The sequence below is a fragment of the Crotalus tigris genome, unplaced genomic scaffold (assembly GCF_016545835.1).
Source record: "Crotalus tigris isolate CLP2741 ecotype Arizona unplaced genomic scaffold, ASM1654583v1 scf7180000019068.10715455, whole genome shotgun sequence".
Taxonomy (NCBI): Eukaryota; Metazoa; Chordata; class Lepidosauria; order Squamata; family Viperidae; genus Crotalus; species Crotalus tigris.
Window position 1 is genome coordinate 4,126,373 of NW_024097358.1, and position 12,596 is coordinate 4,138,968.

General features: G+C 41.2%; 1 protein-coding gene across 3 annotated transcripts in view; it reads right to left on the minus strand.

The window, feature by feature from the left end:
• Positions 1–12,589, minus strand: part of EFL1 (elongation factor like GTPase 1) — a 50,716-nt gene extending 38,127 nt beyond the window's left edge. The window contains exons 1-12 of one of the 3 annotated variants that reach the window (XM_039358969.1): positions 12,526–12,589; positions 11,266–11,370; positions 10,280–10,347; positions 10,089–10,173; positions 9,486–9,619; positions 8,626–8,763; positions 7,794–8,008; positions 6,646–6,769; positions 5,852–5,928; positions 5,074–5,210; positions 4,000–4,122; positions 3,656–3,755 (exon numbers count right to left, since the gene is read on the minus strand). In XM_039358969.1, coding sequence (XP_039214903.1) covers positions 3,656–3,755; positions 4,000–4,122; positions 5,074–5,210; positions 5,852–5,928; positions 6,646–6,769; positions 7,794–8,008; positions 8,626–8,763; positions 9,486–9,619; positions 10,089–10,173; positions 10,280–10,347; positions 11,266–11,356 — 1,292 coding nt within the window. In that variant the 5' untranslated portion in view covers positions 11,357–11,370; positions 12,526–12,589. Of the gene's footprint in view, positions 1–3,655; positions 3,756–3,999; positions 4,123–5,073; positions 5,211–5,851; positions 5,929–6,645; positions 6,770–7,793; positions 8,009–8,625; positions 8,764–9,485; positions 9,620–10,088; positions 10,174–10,279; positions 10,348–11,265; positions 11,371–12,273; positions 12,293–12,379; positions 12,469–12,525 lie in introns of those variants that run through there. The other 2 variants (XM_039358970.1, XM_039358968.1) reach the window with 2 other exon arrangements.
• Between the last annotated feature and the right edge of the window lie 7 nt (positions 12,590–12,596).

Below are 12,596 nucleotides of genomic sequence, written 5' to 3' on the forward strand. Positions count from 1 at the left end.
TCAAGTATTCCATAAATGAAATCAAGTAGCTGGTGTGTATGAGTATGTTATTTGTGTGTAATATTAGTACAGTGTATTGCATTAGCAAAATTAAAATTAATAGACTACACGTAAATAGGAATAATAACCATAATAAAGTATAGATAATGGATTTGACAACAGCAAGGGATAGTAAAAGGGAAGAGAAAGAACTGGAGAGGATCGCAAAGTATGAAAATTGAAGCTGAAAGATTACAGTATGGCATAAACTAGGCACGGTGGTCCCAGTGGTTATTGGTGCACTGGGTGCCCTACCAAAAAATCTTGGACAGCACTTAGAAAATCTGTGCATTGGCAAAATTTCCATCTGTTAGTTACAAAACACATACAATGTGCTTGAATCTGCATATATATATATTACACCAGGGGTCTTCAAACTTGTGAACTTTTATGACTTGTGGACGCCAACTCCCAGTGCCTGGCTGAGGAATTCTGGGAGTTGAAGTCCACAAGTCATAAAAGGGCCACGTTTGAAGACCCCTGTACTACACCAATACATTATGATGCTTTAGGTTCTTGGGAAGAACTGGATGCAATACCAGCTAAAGAACCGACAGCTGTGACTTCACATTGTTGTGCCCGAATAATAATATATCAATATTAGTAGCTAGTGAGGAAATACCAAGCTGTTATTAAAATAACAGTTATTAAAGTCATTATTTTACATGCTAGAGTTGCTTTAATGGAAACAATTTAAAACTTCTGCAAAATGTGATAAATTCCAATAAAACTTTCACGGCGTACAATTATTTAAAGTGGTACTACAGTTGCAATATTAACTTCTTTAAAGGCAATTTTTATCGAAGCACACTTAAGAGGAAATGCTTCAGCTTTATGAACTGATAATGGCTGCTAGAGAGAAGTCCTTGACACGCATTCCTGGTTTAAAGATGTACATTCCATTTAAATACCTGAGATACTTGAAATTTGTGTGTTTGAAAAGGCAGGTAAGTAGGAGGGTTGATAAAAATTCCAATTTTATTTGTTTAACAGATAAACAGCACACTGTGTGCTGATCTTAAGATACGAGACCAGCATTCAGGATGAATCCTTTATAAAGAAGCAAGCAAAGAATTTTATAATGCAGATGGAGGAAGAAAAGAGATAGATTCTCAAGCTTCTTCCTTCCTTTATATATTCAAGATGGACAGTATTTAATATTTATTTGCTACGTATACGTAGAGGCATGGGTCTATACATATGTTGTACATAGTATGTTTTAGGTGTGTGTCATGTATGTGTTTCACTTTGGGAGCGGACAACTAAATTTCATTTTTGATGTGTGCTGTTGTGCCCACAATAGAAAAATGATAAGAAAGGTTATCTTATCTTATTAAGCAAAAGGCTTAAAAGAAAACCAGAAGGCATGCAGAGACTGCTAAACACCATATGGAAAGAAAAAAAGCTTAGCGTTACTGAATTCTTATCCCAGGTTACATCATGATTTATTTAATTGTGCAGAGCTGAACAATACATAATTGACTGAGTTTACGCACAGGTAGTCCTTGACTTACAATCATTCTTTTAGTGACCGTTCAAACTTACAACAGCACTGAAAAGGACTTATGACCGCTTTTCACACTTAACGACCCATTGCAGCATCCCCGTGGTCACCTGATCAAAATTCAGACACTTGGCAACTGGCATGTGCTTGTGGCAGTTGCAGTGTCCCGGGATCACGTGATCACCGCTTGTGACCTTCTGACACGTCAGTGGGGAAGCAAGGTTCCCTTAATGACTGTCTTACTGACTTAACAATGGCGGTGATTCCTTTAAGAACGGTGGAAAGGAAGGTAGTAAAATAGAGCAAAACTCACATAACAATTGTCTCACTTAGCAACATAAATTTGGGCGTCAACTAATCGAGGAGAGAAGCAACCTAGAACTAAGGAGAAACTTCCTGACAGTGAGAACAATTAACCAGTGGAACAACCTGCCTCCAGAAGCAGTAAATGCTCCAACACTGGAAGTTTTTAAGAAGAGACTGGACAGCCATTTGTCCAAAATGGTATAAGATTTCCTGCCTGAGCAAGGGGTTGGACTCGATGACCTCCAAGATCCCTTCCAACTCTATTATTATTATGATGATGATGATGATGATGATGATGATGATGATGATGGATCATCGCACAGTCAGCCAGACGTTCAGACTGGATTTGGCATTTTGTCTACCTATCGAGTCCTTACCCAGGACCTGGGATAGGCAGATGTGGATGGTATTACAGGTATCGTCGCAGGATGGAAGCAGTTCCTAGTAAGGCTGCCTTTTGCAATTGACTAATAGCGAATCTGTCAATGCCAATGGTGTTCAAATGGTGCTCCAGTTGTTTTGGGATTGCACCCAAGGAGCCTATTACTATTGGTACTACCCTTGCTTGCTTTTGCCACAGTCTTTCTATTTCTATTTGTAGGTCTTTGTATTTTGTTATCTTCTCCAGTTCTTTCTCTTCTATTCTGCTATCTCCAGGCACTGCCACATCCACTATCCAGACTTTTTTGTCTTTCTTATCGACAATTGTTAAGTCCGGGATGTTATGTTGCAGGTGCTTGTCTGTTTGAATTCTGAAGTCCCAGAGCAGTTTAATTTTATCATTTTCTATGACTTTCTCTATTTTATGATCCCACCAGTTTTTGCTTACAGGTAAATGATATTTTTTGCAGATCTTCCAATGCACCATTGTTGCTACTTTGTCATGCCGCTGCTTGTAATCAGTCTGTGCAATCTTCTTGCAACAGCTTACCAAGTGGTCCACTGTTTCTTCAGCTTCTTTGCATAGGCGGCATTTACTGTCTGTTGCTGTCTTCTCAATTTTGACTTTGTATGCATTTGTCCTTAAGGCTTGGTCTTGTGCAGCCAGAATTAGTCCCTCGGTCTCTTTCTTCAATATTTTCCTGCTCTTAGCCATTGCCAGGTCTTGTTATTATCTGCTTTCCCAGCTATTTTTTTAATGTATTGGCCATGTAGTGCTTTGCTATCTGTATTAGGGTAACTATGAAATCAGGAATGGGTGAATGGAAGCTCCAGAGCCTCACAGAGGCAAATTCCCTCTTTTGAGCTTTTAGCATCTTCTCTCAAGCAAATTTCCCACTGTTTTGAGGCAGGAGGCCCAGGAAAATTGTGTTATAAATCCATTTAACTTTAAGTGAACCCCAAGACTTTGGAAGGACCAGAAAAGCAGCCTCTCTTTTATTTTCTGCTCCAAGGCTTTAATCATCCTTATTTTAGCTAGAGATGTACAAAAATAAATTCAAACTGATACAGAAATTGTTCAACTGTGGAAGTTTAAAACCAAGAAGGCATTAAAATGAAATGCCTACTTTGGTGACAGAACTTCATTAATTAATCACTCTGAACCATCTGCAGCCACAAGATCATATGGCCAGAAAGAGGGCCGTTGACCCCACAAAACTCCACCCTTATTCATAAAAACACAATAGTCCCAACCTCCTACTGCTAATTTGCAAAACTGGCAGAGAAAGTTAAAACTTGTGGTTTAGGGAAGTTTCAAGAGCCGCTTAATCCACAGTTGATTGCCACCATCTAGTGGTCAAAATGCTCAGTGTCCTCTACCACCACTGGAGCAGACAAGAGATCAAATGGGACCATTTTTCTCACCTGGGTTTGTTCCGTGGTAAGGTCTTCGCATCAACTGCAAACATTTTGGATATAAAGACAATGACAGGGGCAGTTTCTTCACTGCTGCACTTCATAAACGCTAAGCAAATATAAAACAAAATTGTTATATTTCTTTCTGGGGTTCGTGCGAAGGAATCTCTGGTTTAATATGTAGATGTCAACTCTTTAATAAATCCAGACGGAGAATTTAGATTATAGTTCTATGTTGAATGACGGAATAGTGCAGTTAGGGACGCTCACTGTCCTTTAACGAGGCTATTTTTTTTCTTTGATTTTGATTCAGACTGCCCCTTTTACCTTTTAGCTTGCTAATGTTTACTCACCCTCTTTTAAATCTTGTGTTTCTTGTGGCAGAGAATCAAATGCTTTAGTTGCAGTACACAGTAGCTTTTCCACTCTCTCCGCAGGGATGTCAAGAGGACTAGGAAGTTTATCGCAAACCATGGCTAATCGGTGCATTAAGGATACACAGGGGTGCAATCTGAGACTTCAGTGACAGTGAAAAGGAAGGAAAGGATGTGGACCATTCAGAAAGAGCAAGACATCCTCTCTGCAAGAATTGTTTCAAAGTTCCTACTTACCCATCAAATCCTAACATAATTCAGAACTGAACAAGTCGGCAAAAACATCTAGGACAGTGGTTCTCAACCTTTTTAATGCCGCGACCCCCCCCAACCGGTCGTAAGTCGAGGACTACTCAACCGGTCGTAAGTCGAGGACTACTCAACTGGTGCAGCACCGTTTGCAGAATGGGACTTTTGGCGGGCTCAGCAGGGCAGAGACAGCCTGGACAATTCCTATTGGCTTTTGAAAGCCAATAGAATTAGACTCTATTCAAGAGAGTCTATTCTATTGGCTTTCAAAAGCCAAGAGAATAAAAGGGAGTAGCACAGCTAAGGAAAAGGGGGGAAAAAATGGCGGACTGCGTTGTTTGGTGACCCCCGTGAAATGGTCGTTCGACCCCAAATGGGGTCCCGACCCACAGGTTGAGAACCACTGATCTAGGAATAAAATTGAGAGGCGTGGGGAGGAGTATTAGGACCCTTTTCTAACTCCTGTTATTTTATTTATTTATTTATTTATTTGCTTATAAAAGTTCCAGAACATTTATAAGGAATCACGGATATCTTCTGAGTAGAAAATAAACCACATAAGTAACCCTACTATCCTTCTAGAAAGGAATTTGAAAGACACCAAAAAGTCCAGGAATAACTTAAGTGATTTTAAGGCAGGTGAGCCATGGCTGGTTATGCCAAATCCACTACTCATTTTTTTAAAGAGTTAAAGGAATGCTTACCTCCTGCTTAGTACAATCAAAGTCAAAAAAGTAAAACGAAAGAGAGGTAATACAGTACTAGTTTGCTGTGTAAACAGGTTTTTTTTTATATAAAGGATACAGAGAACTGCATCTGATATTGGTAGCCACTGACTACAAATGGCATTAAGCTGAACCTTTGGGTCTGTGTGGCGTAATTCACGAGCGGCAATTTTTAGTCCCAGAGAGGAGATTATTTTCTCTATTTTCTCTTTGTCTCTGTGTGTAGGGGAAAAAAAAAGACACAAGATATTTGCTTCTCACTGAAGCCAGGAAGAAAAAACATAAGGGAATTCACTGGGCTGTTACTCTTATTAATGTGACACTGGAGATGGTTGATCAACCAACCATGCCTGATCTTAGATTATCATTTTTTTCAGATACCAAACCAACATATTTACTGACCATCAGTAACAAAATTCGCTTATATAATAGTAAAGTTGGAAAGGACCTTGGAGGTCATCTAGTCCAACCCCCTGCTCAGGCAGGAAACCCTATATTATTTCAGACAAATGGCTGTCCAGTCTCTTCTTAAAAACTTCCAGTGTTGGAGCATTCACTGCTTCTGGAGGCAGGTTGTTCCACTGGCTAATTGTTCTAACTGTCAGGAAGTTTCTTCTTAGTTCTAGGTTGCTTCTCTCCTTGACTAGTTTCCATCCTTTGCTTCTTGTCCTGCCTTCAGGCGCTTTGGAAAATAGCTTGACTCCCTCTTCTTTGGGGCAGCCCCTCAGATATTGGAACAGTGCTATCATGTCCCCTCCTCGTCCTTCTCTTCGTTAAATGTATCACTTGGGTGATGTGTGATGTAGGCATCTAATATTTTCAACCAGGAAAATGCAATTAAAGAATTTATCTCTTACCTCTTGGTAACTGCCTCGTAGAGACTCCATATGTTTTCTAACACTAGTTGCACAAACAGAGGCTTTTTCCCTTTCAGCTGGAAAGAGAACATCAGATTAGACAAACACAAAGCAGACTTTATAATACATCAGGAATTCTACTGCCATATATATGTACCAACACATACCATCTACATGAATCTTACACATGTAGATCGTAAAACCCACCCTCTCGTCCCACTCCTCCGCTACACTCCTTAGTGTCATTCACTAAGCCTTCATGGGGGACAAACAGCTTGTGGAGGGCACCCCCTTTAAGACTATATCCTGTATCCTCTCGATACAAAACGTGGAACCTACAATGGGGTGGACTGAACCCCAGTTTTGCTAAGTTATGGCAATAAAACATTATGGTCAGATTTATGCATGAGGGAAAAATGTGATGGTAACGTGAGAGAATGGACTGAGCAACATCAGATTTAGGAAAATCAGATTTCAAATATTTCTCCATTTGAAAATCTCCCTGAAAGGGGGGGAAAAAGCCAGCCATAGTGATAGATAGGTTCTTTCCTTTGATTTATGGTGCTGAATATATTTCTCCTGATGCCACCAATTAAATATCTGATCCTGCAGTTTCTCTGAGCGCTATTAATAACAGTAGCCACTCACCCATGCATTGGATCTGGGTGACAGTGTGCTTCTGAATGGCCAAATTTACTCAGTTAAGAAAGGGGCAATGATGCCCACACCATTTTACTCCCCCCAAAAGTGAGAACAAGAGTCCCATTTAACAGCCAGGATGCCCACAATCTTACCTGATCGACTTTCATGATCCTCTTAGCTTTCATGTTTAAATAATAATCTCCCCAGAGAGTCTTCAATAATATGGATGGTTTGATTCCCATCTTCTGGCTGTATAGCTTCGCAAACTGTTCAATACTGGGAAACAAACACAAAACAAGCCATTAGAGGAATGCATTTAAATAAACAGCCTTCCTAATCAGCTGTACACGTCTTCTCTGAGGTGACTGAAAAGTAGGGTTACAACTACTTTACAGAGAACTCACATAATAGCAATAGCACTTAAGACTTATAGGCTATTTCACAGTGCTTTACAGCCCTCTCTAAGCGGTTTAGAGTCAGCATATTTGCCCCCAACGATCTGGGTCCTCATTTTACTGACCTCAGAAGGACGGAAGGCTGAGTCAACCTTGAGCCAGTAAGGATCGAACTGCTGGCAGTTGGCAGAGTTATGGAAGGAAGGAAGGAAGGGAGGGAGGGAGGGAGAGAAGGGCAATAGCAATACCACTTAGACTTATAGGCCACTTCACAATGCTTTACAGCCCTCTCTAAGCGGTTTACAGAGTCAGCATATTTGCCCCCAACTATCTGGGTCCTCATTTTACTGATCTTGGAAGGATGGAAGGCTGAGTCAACCTTGAGCCGCTCAGGATGGAACTCCTGGAGTGAGCAGTGAATTAGCATGCAGCACTGCATTCTAACCATTGTACCACCGTAATGTAAGCATATAAGTGCACACTCTCAACAGTTACTTTATTGAAAGGATATCTATTAACGTGAATGGCACAAAAGCTTGCCCCACTTCACACATGCACATTTGGCTGCTGTAGTGTTGTCTATTGTCTGGATGTGCAGACAGGGCTGGTGATAAGTAGACAATGCGGGTCCTCATGAGCTCAGCAAGACACACACACACACCCTTCCATCTTCATGTATCTTCCACCTCCTCTTGGCTCTGGTCCCAGGTCCGAGGCTAATCTAGTTGTTATCTAGCTTAGTGGGGAATCTGTTGGAGTGTTGTACTATTTGTATCTCATTTTAGTCCAGACTGCCTCTTTACCTGGGTTTTTAACTGTTTTACCCTTTTGGTGAGTTTTGTAAGCCGCCTTCTGGAATGGCAGACGATACGAAATCGAATAAATCCAATTCAGTATCAACTCACCCAAAGCCCCAGCCGTCAATGGCGCTGGCAAACAGGACATTCCCCTGATCTGGTGAAAAATAAAGATGGGAATCGTCTGTGTATTCCAAGCCTGTACTCCAGTCATACACCTGGTCCTCATTAGTAGGATCAGAATTCAGCTGGACATCCACGTCTTTCTCGGCTCTTTTTTCAAGGATTTGGGAGGTGAAGAGGGTAGCAGTGATGGCATTCACCTAAAAACAAAACTGAGTCACTTATTCTATGTATGGCATTGCAGCTTTGGTGCCTTACAGACAGATTAAGATTAGATTCGATTCGATAACCTTTATTGTCATTTTTTTCCTGGGGGCACAACGGCACACATTAAAAATGAAATTTAGTTGCTCGCGCTCAAAGTATACACATACATAGCACACATTTAAAAACATACCATACACGACGTATGTATAGACCTACACCCTTACATATAAGTAACCTATAAATATTAATCACTGTCCATCTTGAATACATAACGGAAGGAGGAAACTTTAGAGTAAAGGAAAAACCCGAGCATAAATGACACATTAAAATTACCAGGATAGGAATTAAAGCTATTATAAAAGCACTTATGCTATCAAAATTATGTTCAGATACTCCTCAACATACAACCATTTGTTTAATGACCATTCAAAGTTTTGCTTTGTTGGCTGAGGAATTCTGGGAATTGAAGTCCACAAGTCTTAAAGTTGCCAAGGTTGAGAACCCCTGGTCTAGGACCTCCTGTATACAAAAAAACAACCCATTCAATCTGCATTAATGTGTACTGGAAATACTGTCCCCCCCCCCACCCATCTTCCAATACTCTCTTTACCTGTTCCAAGATGTTCTTCAGGTGAGAATAAGCTTCCTGAGGGGTAAATTTCACTTCCAAGATGAGACGATCTATTTTATTAATCACCAGGACCGGACGGATGTTTTCCAGCCAAGCTTGACGTAACACTGCGTGTGTCTAAAGACAAAACGTGTTCACAGAAGGTTGTGAAGTTAAAACACACCAATAGGGATTTGTGGCACTTTGGGTCTGAGACTGAACAATGCTCTGAATTGAACATGGGCACAGATGTCATTTGTCAGTGCCTCTTTTCTGGAATTCACACCGTAGCTGTGCCATGCCAGGAAAATATGTTAAGGAAACGCCACCAGGATATGGCAAGAGGCTCAGGGCGGGCACTGGCTCCCATCAGTGTTTCTTAACCCCATACATTATTTTCCTGAGTCAGCTGAGAAAAAGGTGAAGCATCTTGAAAGAGGTGCACCCACACTTGTCCTAAACCTTCACTTTCAACCAGGTTGCTTTTAAAGCCGTGGTGGCCCAGTGGTTAGAATGCAGTAATGCAGGCTAACTCTGCTGACTGAGAGTAGTTCGATCCTGACCAGCTCAAGGTTGACTCAGCCTTCAATCCTTCCGAGGTCAGTAAAATGAGGACCCAGATTGTTGGGGGCAATAGGCTGACTCTGGAAATGGCTTAGAGAGGACTGTGGAATGGTATATAAGTCTAAGTGCTATTGCTATTAAAATTGGCACCTATAAGCATATGGGTATAGACATTTGTGCTTTTCGGCTTAGCATATTTTGATCAAGAACCTACCTTAATTCATGGTGTTAAAATCCAACAGATGTGAAAGACCACTCTTAATACTTTATTATCAGTGAAAAGCGTTTTCCAGTACCTGTGAGCAGACTCCTTCCACAGCATCTATTACAATGATGCAGCCATCACAAAGTCTGACAGCTGTGGACACTTCTGAAGAGAAATCCACATGGCCAGGGGAGTCTATAAGATTGATGAGGTGTTCCTGATTATCTAGAATCAAAGAAAGAACAAAGTTAAAAGACAAGTCTTTTGGAAGTGAAGCCAGAGAGCAGATGAATCACCGCTAAACCGACAAATGTGTCTGCTCAGATATTTTTTCTTCTACTTTGGAAAATTTAAAGTATCTGTTTGCGGTCAGTAGTTTCCCATTACTGCTGGGTAATCAACTATAGTTTGTTAGTGGTTTGGATTAAATATATATTCTCTGTGCTTGTGCAAATTTGTATTTTCGTATTTCAGTAACTATGCAACTTTAAACTTTCACCCTGATCTTTATTCTTCACTGCTCATCTTTTTAAGGATTGATCTGTGGTTTTAAACAATAACAGTTCGTGGTTTCATTTGAACAGATCATATAATAGTAGGAAACAATGACCAATTAAAGACCAATTTCAGTGAGGCTATTTTAGGATCATGCAACACTTTATAGTTCAAATGCACACAGAGGCTATTACTTTACCTTTCACAAAGAACAATGAAATTGCACTTGATTTCATCGTGATACCTCGGACCTGCTCATCTTCTCGGCTATCCAAATATCTCAGCTGTATGAATGAAAATAACAGGAAACGTGTTTTCCTATACATTCTACAGGTTTTCATCACAAAACATTAACATTTAAAATAAAAGATTGAATAGGTATTAAAGCACCTTTCCTGCCAATCTTCTAGATATTATTCCATTGCTAGAAATGAGACAATCAGCTAAAGTTGTTTTACCTAGAAAGAGAAATAAAGAAAAATATACTAGTAAATATATATATCAAAGAAAAAAATATGTAATATATCAAAATCAAAGAAACAAAATGGCATTAAATTGTTTTAATTTGTGTGTGTGTATGTGTGTGTGTGTGTGTGTGTGTGTGAGAGAGAGAGAGAGAGTGAGTGAGTTAAAACAATTTAATGCCATTTTGATTTTTACCCCACCTTTATTTTTGGTCAGATCAAGGTAGCATACATACTTAATGATCCTATTTTCCACATAACAACCCTGTAAAGTGGGTTGGGCAAAGAGAAAGCGGCTGATCCAGAGTCACCCAGCTGGCTTTCACATCCAAGGGAGGACTAGAATTCACAGACTCCTGGTGTCTAGCGTAACATCTTAGCTACCATATCAAACTGGCTCTCTTATTTACTCCTATTTTAATATGCAACTTTCCTGATTAAGCTCTAGTCAAAATGCCAGCTAATGGAGTTGCATCCATTTCCACTAAATATGATTATAATAGTCTGGAGCATTATAAACTTTTTTCCCCCGACAACTCAGAAAAATACTTTTTTTACAGAATCATAGAGTTGAAAGGAGTTTTCTTTTTTTAGCCCAGAAAAGTCCAGTGAAGGATTAAAATGAAAGCATCCTCCATAAGGAACAGCTACCCTGCTTCTACAGCCTACTGGAAAATATGTAGCAAAGAATACAAAACAAAAAACCCACAAAAACTTCATCCATATGGCAATTAGTTACTTTTATGCCTGGCTGTCTCTGAAATAGTACACTAGTTCTCTAGAGACACAACATCCATGTAACATCAGCAATATATATAATAAAAACAAACACTGCTTGTTGAAACAAATTAACTTAAATATATCCATAATTCACAAATAGTTGTTCTTTAGAGTGGAGGTTATTTCTCTTACCATGGTCTACATGAGCCAGAATACAAATATTCCTGATGCAGGCAGTATTTTGCTGGAGTCCAGTTGTTTTATTTGAACTAGCAAGAACCATGGTTTGATGTTTCACTGTAACAAAAAGCATATCATATTGAAAACAGGATGATGCCAATTAAAAAAAAGCCCCTTATTATATATCAAGATGAGCTAGTTCTTAGCTTTCCAAATGGGTAAGGAATGTATATGACAAAATGAATCTGGTTTTGCCCTGAAGCACAGTTAACCTAAAACAGTGGTTCTCAACCTTGCTTGGCAACTGGTTCTTACTTATGACGGCAGTGTCCCAGAGTCACGGGGATCCCCTGTCCCGACCTTCTGACTAGAAATGTCAAGGGGGAAGCCAAATTCACTTAACCTCCGCTATCTGCACCTTTCTCCTGAATAGCCTTACAGGTAGTCAACAGTTCATTTAGTGACCATCCAAAGTTACAACAGCACTGAAAAAAGTGACTTATGACCATTATTCACATGACCTTTGGGGCAGCCCCAGGATCACCTGGTCGTAATTCAGGTGCTTGGCAACCGGTTCCTACTTATGATGGCAGCAGAGTCCCGTGATCCCCTTTCCCGACCGGCAAAGTCAAGGGGGGGGGGAGCCAGAATCACTTAACAACTGCACAGATTCACAACTGCGGCGAGGAAGGTCGTAAAGCGGGGCAAAAGCTGGCTTAACGACTGTCTCAGTTAGGGACGGAGATTTGGGGCTCCATTGTGGCCATAAGTCGAGGACCACACCAAAGTATACCAAAGTAGTTGGCGTATCGCCCCATCTTTTCTCAGAGGGGCTCCAAAGGGGCTCCTGGTCTTCATTTCACACACACACACAGAGCAATAAGCCCACCAGCGAAGGGAGGCAGCGGGACGGGGGGGGGGAGGCAGGGAGGGAACTCCCGCAGCTTTCCCGGGCAAGGCGAGGGACGCCCCGGCTTCCCAACCAGCTCGCCATAAGTCGAGGACCACACCAAAGTATACCAAAGTAGTTGGCGTATCGCCCCATCTTTTCTCAGAGGGGCTCCAAAGGGGCTCCTGGTCTTCATTTTTCACACACACACACACACACACCCCGCAATAAGCCCACCAGCGAAGGGAGGCAGCGGGACACGGGGGAAGGAGGGAACTCCCGCAGCTTTCCCGGGCAAGGCGAGAGACGCCCCGGCTTCCCAACCAGCTCGCCTCCCCTGAAAAGGAAGCGAAGCCCCGCCCTGCGCCCCGTCGGGAACTGACCTCCGCGGCGCCCGATAACCGCCTTTCCCGGAGTCCAACCGGAAGTTGCTCTGGACCGCCGCTCCGCGTGA